At 43.3% G+C, this 20,011-nt stretch overlaps 1 protein-coding gene across 1 annotated transcript; it reads right to left on the bottom strand.

Annotated features, from left to right (window-relative positions):
- Positions 1–1,041: 1,041 nt before the first annotated feature.
- Positions 1,042–8,255, bottom strand: ier3ip1 (immediate early response 3 interacting protein 1). The gene is made up of 3 exons (XM_041187395.1): positions 8,070–8,255; positions 2,081–2,182; positions 1,042–1,391 (listed from the first exon to the last, which is right to left on the bottom strand). The coding sequence occupies exons 1-3, from the start codon at positions 8,158–8,160 to the stop codon at positions 1,336–1,338; spliced, it is 249 nt and encodes an 82-aa protein (XP_041043329.1). The 5' UTR covers positions 8,161–8,255; the 3' UTR covers positions 1,042–1,335.
- Between the last annotated feature and the right edge of the window lie 11,756 nt (positions 8,256–20,011).

Here is a 20,011-nt window from a genome sequence, read left to right as displayed (position 1 = left end):
AACTAGTGAAACATTTTAAAGCATCAAGCCACATAAGATATTACAGCAGATAAGCCAAAGCTTGGTCAAAGAGGTAGTTTTTAAGGAGCATCTTAAAGGAGGAAAGAGAGCTAGAGATGTGAAGACTGGTGCTTAGAGCCTTGGCAACAGAAGGCCAGTGGTGGACCAATTAAAATGGGCAATGCTCAAAAGACCAGAAATACAGAGCGCCGATAGCTCGGAGGGTTGTGAGGCTGGAGGAGATTATAGAGAAAGTGAGGGACAAGGCCCATGGAGGGATTTGAAAACAAGAATGAGAGTTTTAAAATTGAGGCATTGCTTAACCACGAGACAATGTAGGTCATTGAAGCTGATGGGGGAGTAGGACTTGGTGCGAGTAGAAGATAGGTAGCAGAATTTTGGATAACCTCAAGTTTAAAGAGGGATGCTGGCCAGGAGTGGGTTGAATGTGAAAGTCTAGTGGTAACAAAGATATAGGTAAGAGTTTCAGCAATAGGTAGGCTGAGGCAGTGGCTGAACACGGCGATGTTGCAAAGGTAGAAAAAGGTAGTCTTAGTGATGGTGCAGATATGTGACTGGAAGCTCTTTTCAGAGTCAAATATGACAATGTTGTGAACCGTCTGGTTCGGCCTCAAACAGTTGCCAGAGAAGGGAATGGAGTCAGTGGCTAGGGTACAGATTTTGTGGCAGGCACCACAAACAATGGCTTAGGTCTTCCCCATACTTACCTGAAGCAAATGGAGCTCATCCACTACTGTGTTGGACAAGCAAGCAGTCTGACAATTTATCACTCTGAAGTGACAGGGATGAGGAAATCACCAGTTTCCATTCTGTGCTGGGTTTAGACTGTGTGCTACCCTCCATGTATCCAACTCCAGCTCACATGATATCCATAGGACTCCATGGTATGCATCTTCCTCCACATACCCAACTCTGGCCTGTATGTTGCCCCCTCTGTAATACACTGATTTGTGCTCCACATTACTTACACCACCATGTAACACTGCGTGTAGATAAGTCGAAACAGCACAGTACAGAATCTAACTGCAAATTTTCATAGTTTAATTGGAACAGGACACTGAAAAGTTCAAATCATTTTTTGCATTGATCCCATTTTCTTTTAATTTTTATGTCTACAAAACACTGAAATATGTAATGCCATGGGTTTGCTTTTACTACAGTTCAGAGGAACTTTGAGGAAGATTGTGGAGTTAAACAGCAAAATATTTTGCAAATCTCCTCTAAACAGCAAAATATGTTGCAAATCTCCACTTATGTAGAAAATCCTGCATTCTCTCATCAGCATAGAGAGTGTTGATGCTCTCTTCCAATTCTTCATCCAAACAGTAATAAGAGTACAATTGTTATGGAGTTCAGTACTATCAATGGCACTAGAGGGAAAAAAATAAGGGACAGGTCAGTTAATTATTATTGATCATTGTGGCCATCTTATAACAACCTCAATAACTTATACCAATGACAACAGTTGACAAATGCATTGCACACTACAAAAACAGGTCAGCAGGTCCCAGATTCAATAGCTGGTTTGTACTGAATTAGCGGATTGTAGCCAAGGCAATATTGGACAGTGGTGGTGCTATAATTCACCTCAGAATACTGAGGCTCCATAAGAGGGAAAAAATAAGCCAAGATTTCTGCTCACTATCTAGCGACTCCTGCTCGAAACAAGGACATCTAAAGAGAATAGGAGGTTCAAATGCGGTGGGCTGAAGTTTAATATCCTGGCCTCACTTGGTGAAGTGTTGTTGAGTGTTTGGCGACAGGAGGTGGGAGGGGAAGAAGCTAGGGAGAAAAGGCAACACAAGATGCTTCACACCTTGGGTAAACAGTAATGACTCTCCATTTCCCAAATGTTCAAGCGAAAGAATGGAAAAGATGATGAGATCAGGCAGCACCCTACATTTTCCCTGCGACCAATAAAAGATTGTAATTAAAACTTGGTGGCCAAAATTTTTTTTAAAATGATCAAAATTACTGTATAAAATCAGAGGAAGGTAGAGTTCAAAGTCTTTGCACATTAAATACAATAGGGCTCAGATAACAGATCTGTAAAACTTACATCTCATCACCATTCGTACGGATCGGATTAGATTTACGAGCTGCGATTTAATCCCCGGCTCTTCTCCAAAACCACCAACGCTCTGGTCTGTCCCCCAGCCAACTACAAAGACATTGTCAAATGGAATTTAAATGAAATGTAAAAATCCATGTCACTTTAATTGTTTGGCAGTTTATTACTGAAGATTAATTACAAATAAAGATATAGCTTTACAATGGCCTTAATATGGCATTTTGTTTTTAATCAGCAGAGCCCTTTTATGACAATAATTTAAAAGACAGGATTCTATTCATCTCTGGGCTGGTTTCATTTTGAGTTACCTATCTTCCTCATTACAGAAATACTAAAAAAACATACCTGGAGCTGACACCGTCAACCAGCCAAGTTCTCCTAGCCTGCCCCTTCATTCAGCAGGCCTTCTGGTGCATCCCTTAGGCAGACACACTCAATACAGGATAAATTATATAAGAACAGAATTAGGCACTTTAAAGCCCTTAAGTCTATTCCACCATTTAGTGGGATCATGGCAGAACTGTGACTAACTTCATAAACCTGCCATGGCCTTAATACATTCGGATAACAAAGATCTATCACTTATTTAAAAGTTACAGTTGACCTAGGATCAATTGCCATTTGCAGAAGAGATTTCCAAACTTCTACCAACCTCTGTATGTTAAAGTGTTTTTGAATTTCACTCCTGAAAGGTCTGGCTAATATTTTTAGACTATGCCCGCTAGCCAATCAGTGGAAATAGTTTATCTCTATCTACGTTATCTGCTACCCTTAATATCTTCAAACTTTAATCGAATCACCCCTTAACCTTCTAAATTTCAAGAAATACAACCCTAATTTGTGTTATCTCTTCTGAATTTAACCCCTGGAGTCCTACATTCATTCCGATAAATCTACACTGGATTCTCTCCAAGGCCAATATATCTTTCTAAGGTGCGGTGCCCAGAACTGCTCACAGTACTCTAGGTGTGGTCTAACCAGCACTTTTGTGCAGTTATAGCGTAACATCTAACCCCTGTATTCTAGTCCTCTAGATATAAAGACCAGCATTACATTAGTCGTTTTGATTATTTTTTGTATCTGTTCCTGATATTTTAATGATTTATGTACATGGACCTCCAAGTCTTTTTGGGCATCCACTGTTTCTAGCACTTCACCATTTAGAAAGTACAATATGCTGTTATATCCTTTTTCAGCCCAAAGTAGATAACCTCATTTTTGACTATGTTGAAATACTTTGAACACTGTTTTGCCCATTCACTTAATATCTTTGTGGTTGACTCTTAAATTTCCTCTGGACAAGAGCAATAGGGATAGGCAATAAATGCTGGCCTAGCCATTGACACCCACGTCCCATGAATGAATAAAAAAAGATCTTTGTGATTTCATGCTTAAAATACCACCTATCTTTGAGTCAATGGCAAATTTGGATATGTGATTTTCTATCTCATCACCTAAGTTGTTAATAAAAATGGAGTATAGTCGAGGCCCCAACATGTATCCTTGCATGACACTAGGCACATCCTGCCAGTTAGAGCACCTGCCCATTATCCCTACTGTCTGTCTCCTTTCCCTCAGCCAATTTCCCAACCAGGTCAATAATCTGTTCCACAAGCTTTAACTTTAGCTAACAGTGTCTTGTGAGGGACTTTGTCAAATATCTTCTGAAAGACAATATAAATAATATCCATAGACAGTCCACTGATCACTATTTTAGTCACCTTTTCAAAAAATTCAATCAGGTTTGTCAGGCATGACCTGCCTTTTACAAATCCATGCTGGCTCTCTTTGATAACTGAAAATTTTTGAGGTGTTCAGTAAATTTATTTTAAATAATGACTCTAGAAATTTTCCAACACAACAGTAGGTTAACTGGTCCATGATTCCCTGGTTTCTCTCCTTCACCTTTCTCAAAGGAGTGACATGCAGAATTTTCCAACCAAAGGAACGGTTCCCAAATCAGGGAAACTTTGGAAGATTATGATTAGGGCATCTGCAATGTTCTCACCTACATTAATTAAAACCCTGGAATAGAAACCATCTGTTCTTGAGGATCTGTCACTCTTTAGTGCCATTATCTTCATCATAACTGTCAGTTATGTGGAAGCCTTTGAAATGTGGATGTTAAGGCTAATGCTAAAAATTCCATATACACAACATAAGGCAAATGAAGAGGTGCTTGAAATTGCAAGAGCAAAAACTCTAAAAAGTAACATCCAGAAAATGTCAGTCTTTCGACCTTTTGACAAGGCTGAAAAGCTACAGAAATCTCTACTAGAGGCAAAGTGGAGGGCAGCTGAAAGAGGAGTCAACCAAGGGGTAGTTAGATGCTAGACATTAAAGAGCAGTTACAGACAAGCTACAGTGGATGTGTGAGCATGGCACAAGGCAGACAAGGGTGACATACCGTGACAGCTAGTCTCCTGACAGCAGTAGCTACAAACAGCAGCAGCAACTGTCAGTTTCCTTACATTAATTTTGGTGATTCATTAACACAAAGTAATTATTCAATATTCACCACTTCTTTATTTGTATTTGTATTAAATTATCAGTTTTCAAGGCTTCCGCATTGCTCCTGACCAGCCTCTTTTTCCTAATAATTGTAAAAGTTTTGTGTCTTGATTGTGATATGCTTTGCAAGTTTCTTTTCATACTTCCTCTTTGTTGCCTTTATTATATATCTTGTCATTCTTTGCAGTTCTGTCTCTTGCCATTTGCTAGGATCTGTGCTTTTCCGTTGAATTTTCTATGCTTTTTCTTATTTCTTATTTATATTTTTACCTCTTTAGGCATCCAGGGCTTTTTTTTTGGGGAACTAGAGCTCTTGCCGCTTAGGAGTATAAATTGCTTATGCATCACATGAAATTCATTTTTGAACACCTTCCACTGATCTTCTGCAGTTTTACCAATTAACAGATTTGCTCAGTTTATGGCAGGCAATATCTTTCTCATTGTGCATTTTAGTCAGCCTAAATCTAGATTCTTAGTAGCTGTTTCATTTTTCTTTCTTTCAAGCACTACTTTGAACTCAATCCTACTATGATCATTATTTAATAAATGTTCACGCACTTTTAGGCTGTTAACTAAATTTGGATCATTACTAAATCTAATATGGCCTGTTCCTTGTCGGTTCGAGGACATCTTCACAGAATCGCTACATCACAGAAGGTAGTTATTCAGCCCATCATGTTTGCTCCAGATCTCCGTCGGAGCAATTTACTTTGTGCCACTCCTCCTCCTCTCCATAGCTCTGCACATTTTTCCTTTACAGATGACAGGCCAATTCCCTCTTGACTGCCTTGACTGAACCTGCCTCTACTAGATCCTAACCACTCGCTGCATGAAAAAGTTTTTCCTCATGCTACCATTGCATCTTTTACCAATTACTTTAAATCGGTGCCCTCTTGTTCTCAATCCTTCCACCACTGGGAACATTTTTCCCTATCTGTTCTGCCCAGACCCCTCATCATTTTAAATACTTATTGCAGAAAACTATACTGAATGCACATGAATTTCACTCCCATTCTGACATGTGGTAGTTCTGCTTATCTTAATATATAAGAAAATTAAAACTCACATTAAAACTGCTCTGCCTTTGCTACATGCTAGTCTGTTTATACAATATATACAATCTACCACTTCACAGCTGCTACCAGGGGGCCTATACCCAACTCCCAACACAGTCTTAAATAATTTTTGATTTCTTAATTATACCCAGAAAGTCTCAATTGCCTGTTTATATCCTCCATCATTTATATGATTTCATCCTTAATCGCTAAGGGTACTTCTCGTCCTCTGCCATTTTCCCTATTTTTCCCGTAGACCTCATAATCTAGTAAATTTAGTTCCCAGTCTTGCATCTTGCAGCCTTGACTCAGTAATGGCTACCAAATTATACCCTCCAAGTTGGTAAGACCACACAGAGTACAGTTTTGGTCTCCTTATTTAAGGAGGAATATATTTGCATTGCAGACAATTCAGAGAAGGTTCACTAGGTCGATTTCTGGGATGAAGGGTTGTCAAATGAGGAAAGATTGAGCAAGTTAGGCCTATCCTCATCAGAGTTTGGGAGAACGAGAGATAATCTTATTGAAACATTTGAGATTCTGAGAGGGCCTGACCGAGTCGTTCAGATCAGCCATGATCTTCCTGTACGGCAGAACAGCTCGAGGAGCTGAATGGTCCACTCCTGCTTCTATTTAGTTTGTTCAATGCCTACTGATCCCTGTTTAACAGAGTTGTGGCAACTGTGACAGTGGTTGCACAGAGTGTAATCCTTCAGAGTAATGAGGTGAAAGTCTTCTTTCCGCATTGCCAATAAAGGATATAATGCAATCCTTGGGCTTTTCAAACCTAGTTTGAAAAAAATCCCTTAAAATCAGCCAAAACAGAAACAAAGGAAAAACTTGCATTTATATAGCACCTTTCAGCAGATACCTCAAAGTGCTTTACAGCCAATGAAATACTTTTGGAAGTTTAGTTACTGTTGTAATGTAGGAAATGTGACAGCCCATATGCACTCAGCAAACTTCCACAAACAGCAATGTGATAATGACCAGATAGTCTGTTTTTTGTGATGCAGATTGAGGGATAAATATTGGCCAGGATACTTGGGACAACCCCACTGCTCTTTTATGAAGTAGTGCCAGGGGTTCTAATGGGGCCTAGGGTTTAACGACTCATCTGAAAGATTCCGGCTGTAGTGCTCCCTCGGTCACAGGATCACAGAATCACACAGTGCAGAAGAGGCCCTTCGGCCCATCGAGTCTGCACTGACACGTGAGAAACACCTGACCTACCTACCTACCTAATCCCATTTACCAGCACTTGGCCCATAGCCTTGAATGTTATGACATGCCAAATGCTTATCCAGGTACTTTTTAAAGGATGTGAGGTAACCTGCCTCCACCACCCTCCCAGGCAGTGCATTCCAGACCATCACCACCCTCTGGGTAAAAAAGTTTTTCCTCACATCCCCCCTAAACCTCCTGCCCCTCACCTTGAACTTATGCCCCCTTGTGACTGACCCTTCAATTAAGGGGAACAGCTGCTCCCTATCCACCCTGTCCATGCCTCTCATAATCTTCTACACCTCGATCTGGTCACCCCTCAGTCTTCTCTGCTCCAACGAAAACAACCCAAGTCTATCCAACCTCTCTTCATAACTTAAATATTTCATCCCAGGCAACATCCTGGTAAATCTCCTCTGCACCCTCTCCAGTGCAATCACATCCTTCCTATAATGTGGCGACCAGAACTGCACACAGTACTCCAGCTGTGGCCTCACCAAGGTTCTATACAACTCCAACATGATCTCCCTACTTTTGTAATCTATGCCTCGATCGATAAAGGCAAGTGTACCCTGTGCCTTTTTCACCACCCCGCTAATGTGCATCAGCAACTATTTCTTTAAAAACCTTCACCGGCTACACATCAAAAACTTTGATCTCTCACCATCTGAATGCATCATAAAAAAAATACGTTGGGAATTTGGCCAAAGTGGGGAACTTGATGCAGAGGGAGGAAGGAGGCAATGCTTCATACTTCCAGTACCTGTAAGTGGTTTCTGTAAGCTTGAGGCAGTAAAATCTTTGAGCATTCCTGCTTTGAATCGCTCCACCAGTGGTGGCCGTGCCTTCAGCTGCCAAGGCCCTAAGCTCAGGAATTCCCTCCCTAAACCTCTCCACCCCATTACCCTCCCTTACGGTGCACCTCAAATATCTCTATTTTTTTTTCTCGTCTGACCTAATACGTGTCATTTTCGTCCTGTTTTTAAAATGCTCCTGTGAGGCGCTTTTGGGGGTGTTGTATTAGCCGAGAGGCGCCACGATAGGAGAAGTTGTTGTTGGTTGACTGTGAGAGGCCCCTGCCGGCGGTGTCCCTTTAAGAGGCCCCGCGGGGGGGGGAGGGGGGGGGCGACGAGTTCCCCGGCTTTTCCTGGTTAGAAAAAGGGAGGGTTGTCTGTCGGGTCACTCACTCTTGTTGAGGAACCGCTCCTCGTGCAGTACGGCCACGGCGTTGACGCAGAGCAGAGCGGCCTGCAGCAGCGAGTACAGGGTGAACGCCATCCTGACACAGGGAAGCAAGCGGCCCAGGCCCAGCCTCAGCCTCAGCCCCACGGCAAAGAGCAACTCCAGATACCAGCCAGACTACAGGAGCACACGAGGGACAAACCTTACAGAGAGAGAGAGAGAGAGAGAGCGAGAAACGCAGAACTCAAAATATAGTCACTACAACTAGCAACCAAAGAATAAGCCTGATGTTATCATCGCTTCTGCCATTTCTCCTGTTCTTCACCTAGTCACTCCACAGTACATCCTTCCTTCATGTATTTGTTCCCCTGCTTTTCAGGTGGATCAGCCATGATCTAATTTAGTGATCTTCACTTATCTCTCAAGGGCTGCTTTAGCAAAAGAGCCTGCAATGTGGGAGCCAGGCCGACCGCTTTCATAGAGGCCATTGGCTGATTCGCTCCTGCTTGCCATGACACAAGGGAAGAAAGGGCACTCATCAAAAAGCAGAATACGTGGTTCTTTCCGGGGGAACGCAGGCTTGAAGTGGACTGACTGACTGACTGACTTGGCCACACCTCAGTGCCAGGGTGAGGGATTTACCTGCAGGATGTGCTTTTCTCTCCTGGTGAGCTGGTGGCGCACTCCTGTACGCCACATCCTACTGCAATGGTGGCTGCCCCTTGAACCCTTCCACTAGCCAACTGCATCAAAATGCCAGCTGGCGCCTCCCCGGTTAAAGGCCGCTGTCAGGATCAGCTCACTCCTGAAGAAACGAGCCTGCTTCCTGGATACAAGTGGATATCCCCCCCCACCCAACCCACACACACATATACACACACACACACACACACACACTCACTCAGTCCCACACACCTGCCCTCGAACTCCTACACTTTTATTTCTTGAGTCTGAGTTCACTAGTCAAGTAAACTCGAATTGCACGCCATCATATACACTTGTTAGTTGATGCTCGCTATCAATAATGGAGAATGACATAAGAATAATCTGTGATTGTTTATTGCAACAGAAGGCAGAACAACAAATCCTTGCATGCTCCAACAACCACCTCCAGCTCTAGACTTAGTTAACCAGTAGCTCATACTGTACATTGATTGGTCAGTACCATTACATGGTTAGTCCAAGGTTCTGAGTCTCCCGCTTAGGGAGGGTGGTCAGGTGCTAGTGTGCCTACGCACACAGGTGGCGACTTTCCGCCTTCAGACCCTGCAGCGATACCTTTACGTCGAGCCTCCTCCTAGATGGTGTGCCCTGATGATGTATTTCTTCCGTCAGGTGCATGGCCTGAATTATGACGTGCAGCTCCTGTTTATAGGGCAGAGGGGCCTCGGTGGCTCCTTGCAGGCGTTGCCCATCTTTTACCAGGACCTGATCAAAGTCTGGAATGTGGGCGCCTCATGACGCAGCTCTCCCCCGTCAGGAGTAGCGGTTATCGTCAGAGAGCCGCCGCTCAGGAATCCGCCCCTCTGTCCTTTTCAGTGGTTGGCGGAGAGGAGGGCTGTGGCCGCAGGGTGACCAGGATTGGGGACGTGCTGGGTGGCAGAGGACTGGGCTGGATGCTCCCGCAAGAGTTGGCGCGTTGCGTGTCTGTGAGTGTCCAGGTCGCAGCCGATGCCATCCAAGACCTGAGAACGGTCGTGCTCGGACCCGATGTAATTTTGGGTCTTGAGGTGGCCCAGGTGCGCGGTGGTCTTCCGTCTGAACGTTCCCCCGTTCGGACAGAATTTCACATTGGCCCCAAGCCCCGAACCCTCCCTCGGGTGCTGTGCCCCGCAATATGAGCCGCCTCGGGGACATGCCCTCCGTGCCTTTTGGCACGGCAAAGAGGGGCTTTTTGTATGGACTGCTGCTGCACACCTTCCATTTTCTCGCCCTTGTCCACCGCCCGGACACGCCCTGGCGTGCCTTGTTGCCGTCCGGCGGAGGAGGCCCCCGATGGGATTCCCTCTACGGAGGTGTCCTCCCCCTTTCTATCGGGGAGCTGGGTTGGAGGGTGTTGCATGCAGCAGTCCTTATAACCGTAGGATGCATAGGTTCACGGACTCCCAGGACACATGCCTTTTTTGCGGTCTTGTGGAGTCCGTGGACCATGCATATGTAGGGTGTGGTAGGCTGCACTCCTTTTTTAGTTATCTGAAAAACCTTTTATTGATGTTTTGTTTGCACTTCAGCCCCACGCTCCTGATCTATGGACACCCGGTGTGGAAGGGGGTCGGGAAGGAGGAGGACCTCCTCGTGAACCTGCTCCTGGGCCTGGCCAAGTTGGCTATTAACAGGTCCAGGCAGCGGGCGATCGACGGGGGAGTCCCGCCCGATTGTTTATCCCTCTTCCGCGGCTACGTTCGCGGCCGGATGTCCCTGGAGAGGGAGCACGCGGTGTCTGCTGGCACACTCGAGGCCTTCCGTGCTCGGTAGGCACCGCGGGGACTGGGGTGCTTTATTGACCCCTTTAATCACATTTTGGTTTAAAGTTGTAAGGTTCCTTTAAACTTTGTTCTTGGTTTTACAGCTGACCTGAATTAGGGGCTGTGCCTGATTTATCCCAATTTTGTTCATTTGGTTTAATTGGTTTTAACTCGAAAGAGTTACATGGTTAGTCCACTTGCATTCTCTTAAAGGTACATGGTACCCCAATTTACCACATCCCTCCCCCTTTACTTAAAAAATACAGCTGACAAACTTAATAACGTGAATTATTTGCACTAATAGCTACTTGCAAATTAAGTCCCTAAGGAGACTTTCTTGGACGTGTTGAGCATCGCAGTTCAACAACCTCGACTGGTTTTTCCGAGACCGCCTGTTCAGGGGACAGTTGTCCACTAGGTTCCTCAGTGGATGATTTTATCATCTTCCCGGTGCGGTCACATCCTGCTGCCCCTCCCCTCCAAGCTCAAACAGATAAAGGGCAACAAGCACAAAGCAACACAGAAAAAAAATGTTGTTTTTCTTTTCAAGGATTGTCAATAATTCCTCTTTTTCTTCCTGCATGTCCTTTTCTTGGTAGCACTGATCCGTATCTCGGTCTTTAATTTCGCTATTGGCTGGACTTGACTCAAGCATGAGCTGAAAATGGGTGAGCTCAATAGTTGGGTTTTCTGACAGCTCTTCTGAGAACTCAGGGCCTTCTAGTTTTAAAACTTCAGGGTTTTTACGCAGCTGCTGCTTCAGCTCTTTGAATTCTTTCCTATTCTCATTAATAGTTTCCTGGAGAATCTCATATCGTTGCACCTTCTCAGCTAATTAGTTCCTTAATGCGGCCAGAGACAGGTTTAACTCTTTATTTTCTTCTTCATATCTTTTCAGGGGCACAAATTGGGAGCTGAATTAATTTTGTAGTGCACGAAAGTCCTTTAATAGTTTTCCTTTTCTTTTCGAAGGATGCTGAATTCAGCTTGAATCATACCTGTGGCAGAAAAAGCAATCAACTTGTTTGAATTGTCGATTGCTCACTGAGTGCCTGGATGCATTTCCCTCATTCATTTTGTAGTTTGTCACTGCAGTACTGCTATTATTTACTGATCTGTACATTGGGGGGGGGAGGTTTCCTGCCTTTCTGTGGGGTCCGATGTTTTCATGCCTTTTGTTGCTGGTCTGTCCCACCCTACCAGATGGATGGCGTCATTTTGTGTATTTCTTATTGCTTCCAAATTTCTAACAGCATTCTCCATGGCTGTGGCTAATTCTAATGCTTATTGAAGTCTGGATTAACTTTGGCTAGCAAACACCTTTGAATAGTATCATCTCCAATCCCGCATATCTGTCGGTCTCTCAACATATCACTAATGAACGTTCTGAGTTCACAATGCTCAGTTAAAGCCTTTAAAATGGCAACATCGTCAGCTATTGTCTCCCCTGGAAGCCTATCCTTTGAATTGAACTTGAAGCGCTGCATAGTGACTGAGGGCTTCGGTCTCAGGTGGTTTTGTACAATTTTTATTAACTCATCGAAAGTCCTTGAGTCTGGATCGCTAGGTGACGTGAGGCTGCAGATCAGCCCGTACATTTCGCTCCCGCATGTGGACAAAAGAATCGCCCTCCCCCATGATGTGGTTAGCAGTAAAAAAAAAACACTTGGCGTTTGACATACTGAGACCAGTCATCTTGATGTTTTTTTATTCATTTATGGGATGTGGGTATTGCTGGCTAGGCCAGCATTTAGTGTCCTTATTGGGAGGGCATTTAAGAGTCAACCACATTGCTGTGGGTCTGGAGTCACATGTAGGCTGGATGATGGGTTTTTGCAACAATCAACATGGTCATCATTAGACTTTTAATTCCAGATTTTTATTGAATTCAAATTCCACTTTCTGCTGTGGCAGGATTTGAACCTGGGTCCCCAGGGCATTACCCTGGGTCTCTGGGTTGCTAGCCTAGTGACAAGACCACTACGCCATCGCCTCCCGTTATCAATTGCTGTCGATCGATTTGTGCTTTGCCTTCTGCATGATTGCCCTTTCTTTGGGGTCTTCTATAATTTTCTGTCCATAGCCATTTTTCTTGCATGTACCTCTTTAAATGTATTGCCACTTTAAGAGCAGCCATCATTTTTTCAACCGTCTCTGCAGCCGTCGACTTTTCCGTGCTGTGTTTCGCATTCTTTTTGAGTTTTGGCGGGACCCCCATGATCATGGTCCTGCAGGGGTTTATAAATTATATAAATTTTTTCATTAATGTTCATTGACACTGACACGTCCCAGCTCATGTGAAAATGTCACATGAGGGGACATGTCTTAAAATTATTTCTTTTCTTTATTAAAATTTTAGAACTTAAACTAATCAGAAGTGCCTCAGGGAGATTTCTGCATTCTTTCACACACAAATTCTGAGTCAGGGAACCACCCCCCCCACCCTGCCCGCCCATGTAAAATGGCAGCGCGGACCTGACTGGGGACACCAATTGGCTCCACACCCACCCCCGCACAACCGCGCCCCCCCCCCCCCCCCACCCACCCCCCGACTGGGTGAAAATTCTCCCCCCTGTTTTCCCTGGAAAGTGGATCAGTAACCATATATCATGCATTTGAAATAATTGCCAAAAGAACGAGAGAAGAAATGAGATTTTCTTTTTTCACTCAGGGGGTTGTTAAGGTCTGGACCAAATTAGCTGAAAGGGGTGTGGAAACAGGTTCCATAGTAACTTTGAAAAGGCAATTGGACATGTACTTGAAAAGGATTAATTTTCAGGGTTATAGGGGAAACAGCTGGAGTGTAGGGCTAAATTGGGTAGCCCTTTTAAAGAGCTGACACAAGTGTGAGGGGCCAAATGGCCTCCTTCTGGGGTGTAAGATTTTACAATATTGATAATGGGAAGAGAAACAGTGAGGAGTTGGAAAGAAGGAGCAGTGAGTTTGAATCTACCACTGAATTCAGTTAATTAATAGTGGTGTTGCACCTCAATGAAAGATCGTTGCTGAAAAAAAAAGTTCACTCATTTTCTTCCAAGAATGAAATGTGCCACCTCTACCCAGTCTGGCTTATAAATGACTTCTCTTAGCAAGTCACTCGGTTATAAAGCAAATGCTACAGACAGTAGAATGAAAAGTAATGGACACCATTGTGACTTCACCATAAGGATTATGGCAGTTCGAGGGAAAGGCCTTCTTATGGCAACTCATGATTGGTAATAAATGTAGCCTGGCCAGCATCATTCATTTCTTGAGAACACATTTTTAAAGAACCATCTCCTCAGTCGATGTTGGATTCAAACTCAGTTCCTGGAGGTGTAAGGCCAGTGCCTAACCCACTGCATCACTCAGCCCTTCACAGAAATAGATGCTTTGCTGTGAGGAAATGTTTAGTTGAGGCAGGTCAGCCTGCTAGGACCCAGTGAGGTATGGGGGCTATTGCTAAGATTTCTCTGTGATCCTGGCAGTTCAGAACAGCCATGACAATCCACTTCCATCCCGTGATGGATTAATCAGAGTAATTTGTGTAATATACACTGGAAAAAGGGTCAGTAAAGATTTTGCTCTGAGTTCCCACCATAATGTGTGGACAGTTCACAGTTTGGAAACCACCAGAAAGATAGGGATGATGTCACACTGCAGGAGATTAGGTCTTGCACACATATGGATAAACATTGTAAAATATTTGGCATGATGTTTTATTCAGGTATATGTTCTAACTTTGCACCCAGCACAATCGTACCCTTTAACTTAGCAGTGCAACTCCACCCCAATTATAAGGCATAGGCAACTATTTTACTATTGCACCTCTGTAGCTTCCTATCCAGTTTGAATTTTACACTTAATGGCATCAAACTGCTTTGTTAGTAAAGTGGCATTTGTTTAAACATAGCTTTATTTACAGATTGACACACGGGGCAGCATTTTTGCGGAGTCAAGCCGACTCTGGAGATCTTTAAAAATGGTGGGCATCTGCGATCCCTGCCTCCATTCCCAATGCCAACAATTTTTACCCTCTATTTCCAACCTGGTCGATTCCATTGAGGGGGTAGGTGTCTCATACTCCTGCCTATCCGCAATTTTCGTGGTATTGGGCCAGCTCCTCGAGGCCTCATAGTTCACAGCCCCTCAAAGGATTTGCAAAAGTCTGTATTGGGAACCTTTTGAAAAGTATGTTTATAAGATCTCCTTACAAACCTACTCCCCATGCTCCTTTGCTGCCACTTCCTTGCCCTCATGGCACATTCATGCTGTCCATGCCAACTCACCCACTATGCACTATGTACTGAACTAATGAGCCTTATCATAACAATGACAAGTCTTGAAATGCTCATGAAAAAAATCACCCTTTCGCAAACCTACTTTGAAAATTTTTTTCTTACAACTCTATAAAAGTGTCAATCAGATCTAGCCATTATTGTACCAACATCAGAAGCTTTACCTCACTTCACACCTCTTAATCTTGTCCAAATGAACATACAGACATTGAAAAATGGATCAAAGAAAGAATAACATATTACATTCTCATAGAGATATCAATCAACCAAAGCCAACACTCCACCTCAGCCTGTCCAAACAGACCCCTACTGAGCAAATCTATTAATGAGTTTGGAGCTCAACCAAGCATTCATAATAAGGTCATCTGGAGAAACAGAAATATGCCCACCTGTTTCTGTTGATATAATTCCCAGATAGCCTCACCATAAATTAGAAACAAAAATGCTGGAAAAACTCAGCAGGTCTGGCAGCATCTGTGGAACATCTGAGAGAAACAGAGTTAATGTTTTGAGTCTGTATGACTCTTCTTCGGGGCCAGGGCTCTGAAGAAGGGTCATATGGACTGAAAACATTAACTCTGTTTCTGTCTCCACAGAGACTGCCAGACCTGCTGAGTTTTTCCAGAATTTTCTGTTTTTATTTCAGATTTCCAGCATCTGCAGTATTTTGTTTTTGCCTCATTGTGAATGCCTAGTTGAGTTCCAAGACTCATTAATGGATTCAACAGGAGTCTATTTAGACAGGTGGAAGGGGAGTGATTATTTTGATTATTGTCACTTTTATGAGTTTATAATAAGCTATTGTTTCTTTGATCTGTTTTTTCAATGTCTATATGTTTATTTGGACAAGATTAAGAGATGTGAAGTGAGGTAAAGTTTATTTTATTGATACAATAATGGCTGTCTCTTATTGAGAATTTTGTAAAGTTGTAATAGCAGCAGTTTTCGTCAAAGGAGATTTTTCAATGGGTATTTCTTCATGAGCATTTCAAGAATTGCCACTGTTACCATATGGCTCATTGGTTCTATAAATAGGGCATACTGGGTGAGTGGGCATAGAGGGAGCATGGAGGCAGCATGTAGAGCATGAATGAGGCATGAAGGAGGCAAAGGGAATGGATGGTGTGGAGAGGGTGTGTGAGTGATGAAGGCTAGAGGGCCTAACAGCCTTTAATACAATTGGGACAAAGTTCCAGAAAAATGAGGCAGGCCTTTTAACCAACCCGCCTTGGCACTTGTCCATCTCTATGGCCACATGTGACTTGCTTCCCTGAAGTGAAAATAGTGCATACGAAGGCCATTTATATGAAGCTAGGTCTACCAAGTCAGGAAATTTACCAACTCGAGCTTCCTGCCTCATTAAAGAAAATTCAGCCCATAGTATCTGTATAATTAAAACACAAGCAACACACATCACACTACTTCACACATATTTATTAATTGTATAAAGGCAACAACACTATAAAAAGCAGGGGAGTTTCACAAATTCTGGTCCGTAGAGGAGACGAGAAAAACAAAGCTGCAATTATAGTATTGTTTGCGAAGTTCTGAGCTGGGCTGTGGGTGGGACTTAGCAAAGGGGCATGACTAAAGATGATTAACAGCAATAAAACTAAGCAACACCAATTGATGGATAAGTGCTTTTTTTTGTAGGAAATAATAAAAATAAACCTAAATTCTCAGATTATACCTATTATGCTAAGGACCTTTAATAAAGGAAGGAATTTGTTAACCATGCCTTCATTAACTAGTTAGAGAATATTAAAATGACATGGAAGCTCATTGAGACAGTTCCACTTCATAAATAAATAAGCAACCGTTAAGGCTTGACTTACTTCATATACATGATACTGCTGAGGAGCAAGCCTTCTGCTTGCAGAGTGCATGTTCCTGCTCTTGTGCAAGGAATAGCATAATCAAAGGGAGTTCTAATTTCTTCTGTGAGAGGTGCTGTGCAAAAACAACCTTAGCTTTGGAAGAAAAGCTTTAAATAATTTCCCTGTTTTCTACACTTATGTCACCCTGATTGGCTTAGACAAATTCTCTTAAAATAGAACTGACCACATGCCTTAAGGTTGATGGGCAGGCGAAGAGCCCAGGCGACCTTTGCATTTCTCATGAAACCTCATCCACGGGCGGGATGATGTTTCATGAAGGATTCATAACTTAAATAAAATTTTTAATTAAAATTCAGAAACATGTCCCAGCTCATGTGACACTGTCATGATGAGGCGACATGTCTGAATAATTTTAATGTTTTATTTTTAACATCTTTTGCACTTAATTTAATCTCCCTGAGGCACAGAGCTGCCTCAGGGAGATTTCTGCACTCTTTCGCGAAAGAACGCAGGCCCTGACTCGATCTCCACCCCCCCGCCCACACAGGTAGCACTGAGCACTTCCGGGTGCGCGTCACACTGGGCGGGCCTTAATTGGCCCACCTACGTAAAATTGCGGCACGCAGCTGATCACGGGCAGCGATTGGCTCCACGCCCGCCCACGCCCACTCCCAACCAGCCCGCCCGACGGGGAGAAAATTCTCCCCAAAAAGGTAGCATGCAGGTGCAAGCTAGTATTTAAGAAGGCAAATAGAATTTTGGCCTGTATTTCCAGGGGGTTGGAGTTTAAAAATAGGGAAGTCTTGTTACAACTGTACAGGGTGTTGGTGAGGCTGCACCTGGAGTACTGTGTACAGTTTTGATTGCCATATTTAAGAAAGGATATACTGTCATCAGAGGCATTTCAAAAGAGATTCACTAGGCTGATTCCTGGGATGAAGGGGTTGACTTATCAAGAATGGCTAGACAGGTTAGGCCTTTATTCATTAGAGTTTAGAAGAAAGAAGGGTGATCTTATTGAAATGTACAAGATTCTGAGGGGGCTTAACAGGGTGGATGTTGAGAAGATGTTTCCACTTGTGGGGGATTCTAGAACTAGGGGATATAGTTACAGAATAAGGGACACTCATTTAAAATTGAGATGCAAAGGAAGTTCTTCTCTCAGAGGGTATTGAATGTCTGGAATTCTCTACCCCAGAGAGTTGTGGAGGCTAATCACTGGAAGTATTTAAAGAGGATGTAGATAGATTTTTGAAATATCGGGGAGTTGAGGGCTTTGAGGAGCTGGCATGAAAGAGGAGTTGAGGCCTGGGGCAGATCAGCCATGATTTTATTGAATGGCGGGGCAGGCTTGAGGGGCCAAATGGCCTACTCTTGCTCCTATTTCTTATGGCCTTATGGCCTTATGTTCATTTAATATTTAAATAGCACGAGTAAGATGACTTCTCTAAATGGCATTGATTCTGTGCTCATTTGGGTGAAATTAAAGGTAGTGTTTTACTGTGGGCCTAAATTGATTAGGAACTAAGAATCAATTCATGCATGACCTTTACAGTCAGCAGAGGGAGAGGAAGTCTTCACTCATCAGTCTGCATTGGACTGTAATTCAGATCCAGTGGTAAAAAGGGAATGTGCTAAGCCACAACTGCACCCTGTCTCCCTCCACCTAAACCTATCCAGTCAATGTCCTAAACAGAGTTTTGCAAAACTTCTCCCAGCCCGAAAGTAAGAAACTCCAGAATATCTGTTTAACTTTACATTTTACATTATATATTATGGAAAAGTGACCTTCCTTGAAATGCAATTTCCATGGTCTCAGAAGTATGGAAACCAACATGCTCTGCTGAACATTTCAGTTATCTGTACCTGTTCTTATCTCTGCAACCCTAAGTTCTTCTTAACTAGCTTCTTGCACTGCCCTGTATTCCTCAGATGCAAATCAGCACAACATTAACAGCTTTAGCACTAGCTGCTCTTTGTGGAGGGGGAAAAGAATAGCCTGTGCCCAAAAGAGCTGAAGTTAAGTTTACAATGTATGCAAGTCATATCATCATGTACATCGAATAGTAATATGGATGTCATCGATGAATCATTCAACAGGGCGATTCAGCGAAGTGTTTCTGTGCTCATGCTTCTCTCTAAATGTTTTGTCCATGACCTCACAAGTGCAGGGATTGTGTGGTTGACTAGACAGGTCTGGTGGTGAAATTTTATTGCAGCAGTTTCTCTCATGGCTGTCGGTTACCATCACTGCTGCTCCTGTACTGAGTTCTTCTAAAGATCTGTGCTTCTTCCAGTATCTGTAATCAAATATAACAGCATCAATACTAAGGAGATAAGCAAGTACAGAAAATATGGGAGTAGTGGCAGAGGTAACACTCAGGTATGAGAGAAATAGATATATGGGATGTCACCACCAGGACTTGTTATCATATCAAGCCTGTTCCTTCCATTGATCATATATTATTTGTCCAATCTTAAACACAATCCAATCTATTTTTAATTAATTAAAAATGCAGGAAAAGGACTGAGGTGTATAGTACAGGATAGTAGGAATGAAGAGGATGTATACAGTAAATATGGTTATGCAATGGTTTAAAATCCTGCAAATCCTAGGAGTAAGGGAGAACTGAAGGAGGTAAAGAATTCCACAGCTTTGAGGATCTAGAAAAGACTGCTTTAAACAATGGGAGGATGTGTGATGCAATTAGATGGTCAACAACATGAAAGGTCATTCTGTCTATTAAGCGCACCCTAAGGGCAGAATTTTGCCCTTAGCGGGTGGGCTTGGCAAGGGCTGCCTGCGATCGGCAGGGCACCACAATTTCACGCTGGCGGGCCAATTAAGGCCCGCTCAGCATGAAATGTGAGCGGGAGCACTGAGTGCTGCCTGTGCGGGCAGGGGGAGAAGGGCGAGCAGGCCGAGCGTGACCTTCGCGCATACACGCGAGTGAGCGCTTCATAATCTCCGTGAGACACAGAGCTATCTCAGGGAGATGAAGAGATATTAAAAAAAAAGAAAACAAAAATATTATAAAACATGTCCCCTCATGTGACAGAGTCTCTCTCATGACCAGGGACATGTTATTAATTCAATTGTTAAGTTTTTATTTTATTTTTATTTGCTTTTGGAAATCTCATCCCACCCGTGGACGTGGTTTCCAAAAAAATGCAAAGGCCACTTGACCATTTTGCCTAGCCGCCAACTGTTAGGTTGGACAGGCAGCAAAAAATTTAGCTTAATTGATTATTTAATGGCCTTTTAATTGTCGGCGGGCTCTGGTGTGTGCCCACCGACTGAACTATTGAGCAACTATGCACTGACGCCGGCACGCTCGGCCGATGTCAACGCGTGTCATTTCCCATT

The sequence above is a fragment of the Carcharodon carcharias genome, chromosome 1, assembly GCF_017639515.1.
Source record: "Carcharodon carcharias isolate sCarCar2 chromosome 1, sCarCar2.pri, whole genome shotgun sequence".
NCBI classification, from domain to species: Eukaryota; Metazoa; Chordata; class Chondrichthyes; order Lamniformes; family Lamnidae; genus Carcharodon; species Carcharodon carcharias.
Note: the sequence above shows the minus strand (reverse complement) of the source record. Positions and strands in the feature narration are given on the sequence as shown.

Bases quoted from the DNA above. Each gene is read 5' to 3' on its own strand.
- ier3ip1 (XM_041187395.1), bottom strand. From the start codon at position 8,160: ATGGCGTTCACCCTGTACTCGCTGCTGCAGGCCGCTCTGCTCTGCGTC. The intron at 2,183-8,069 runs GTGAGTGACCCG...ATGTCTTTGTAG, and splicing joins GGAGCGGTTCCTCAACAAGA to TTGGCTGGGGGACAGACCAG. The intron at 1,392-2,080 runs GTAAGTTTTACA...TTTTCCCTCTAG, and splicing joins CGTACGAATGGTGATGAGAT to TGCCATTGATAGTACTGAAC.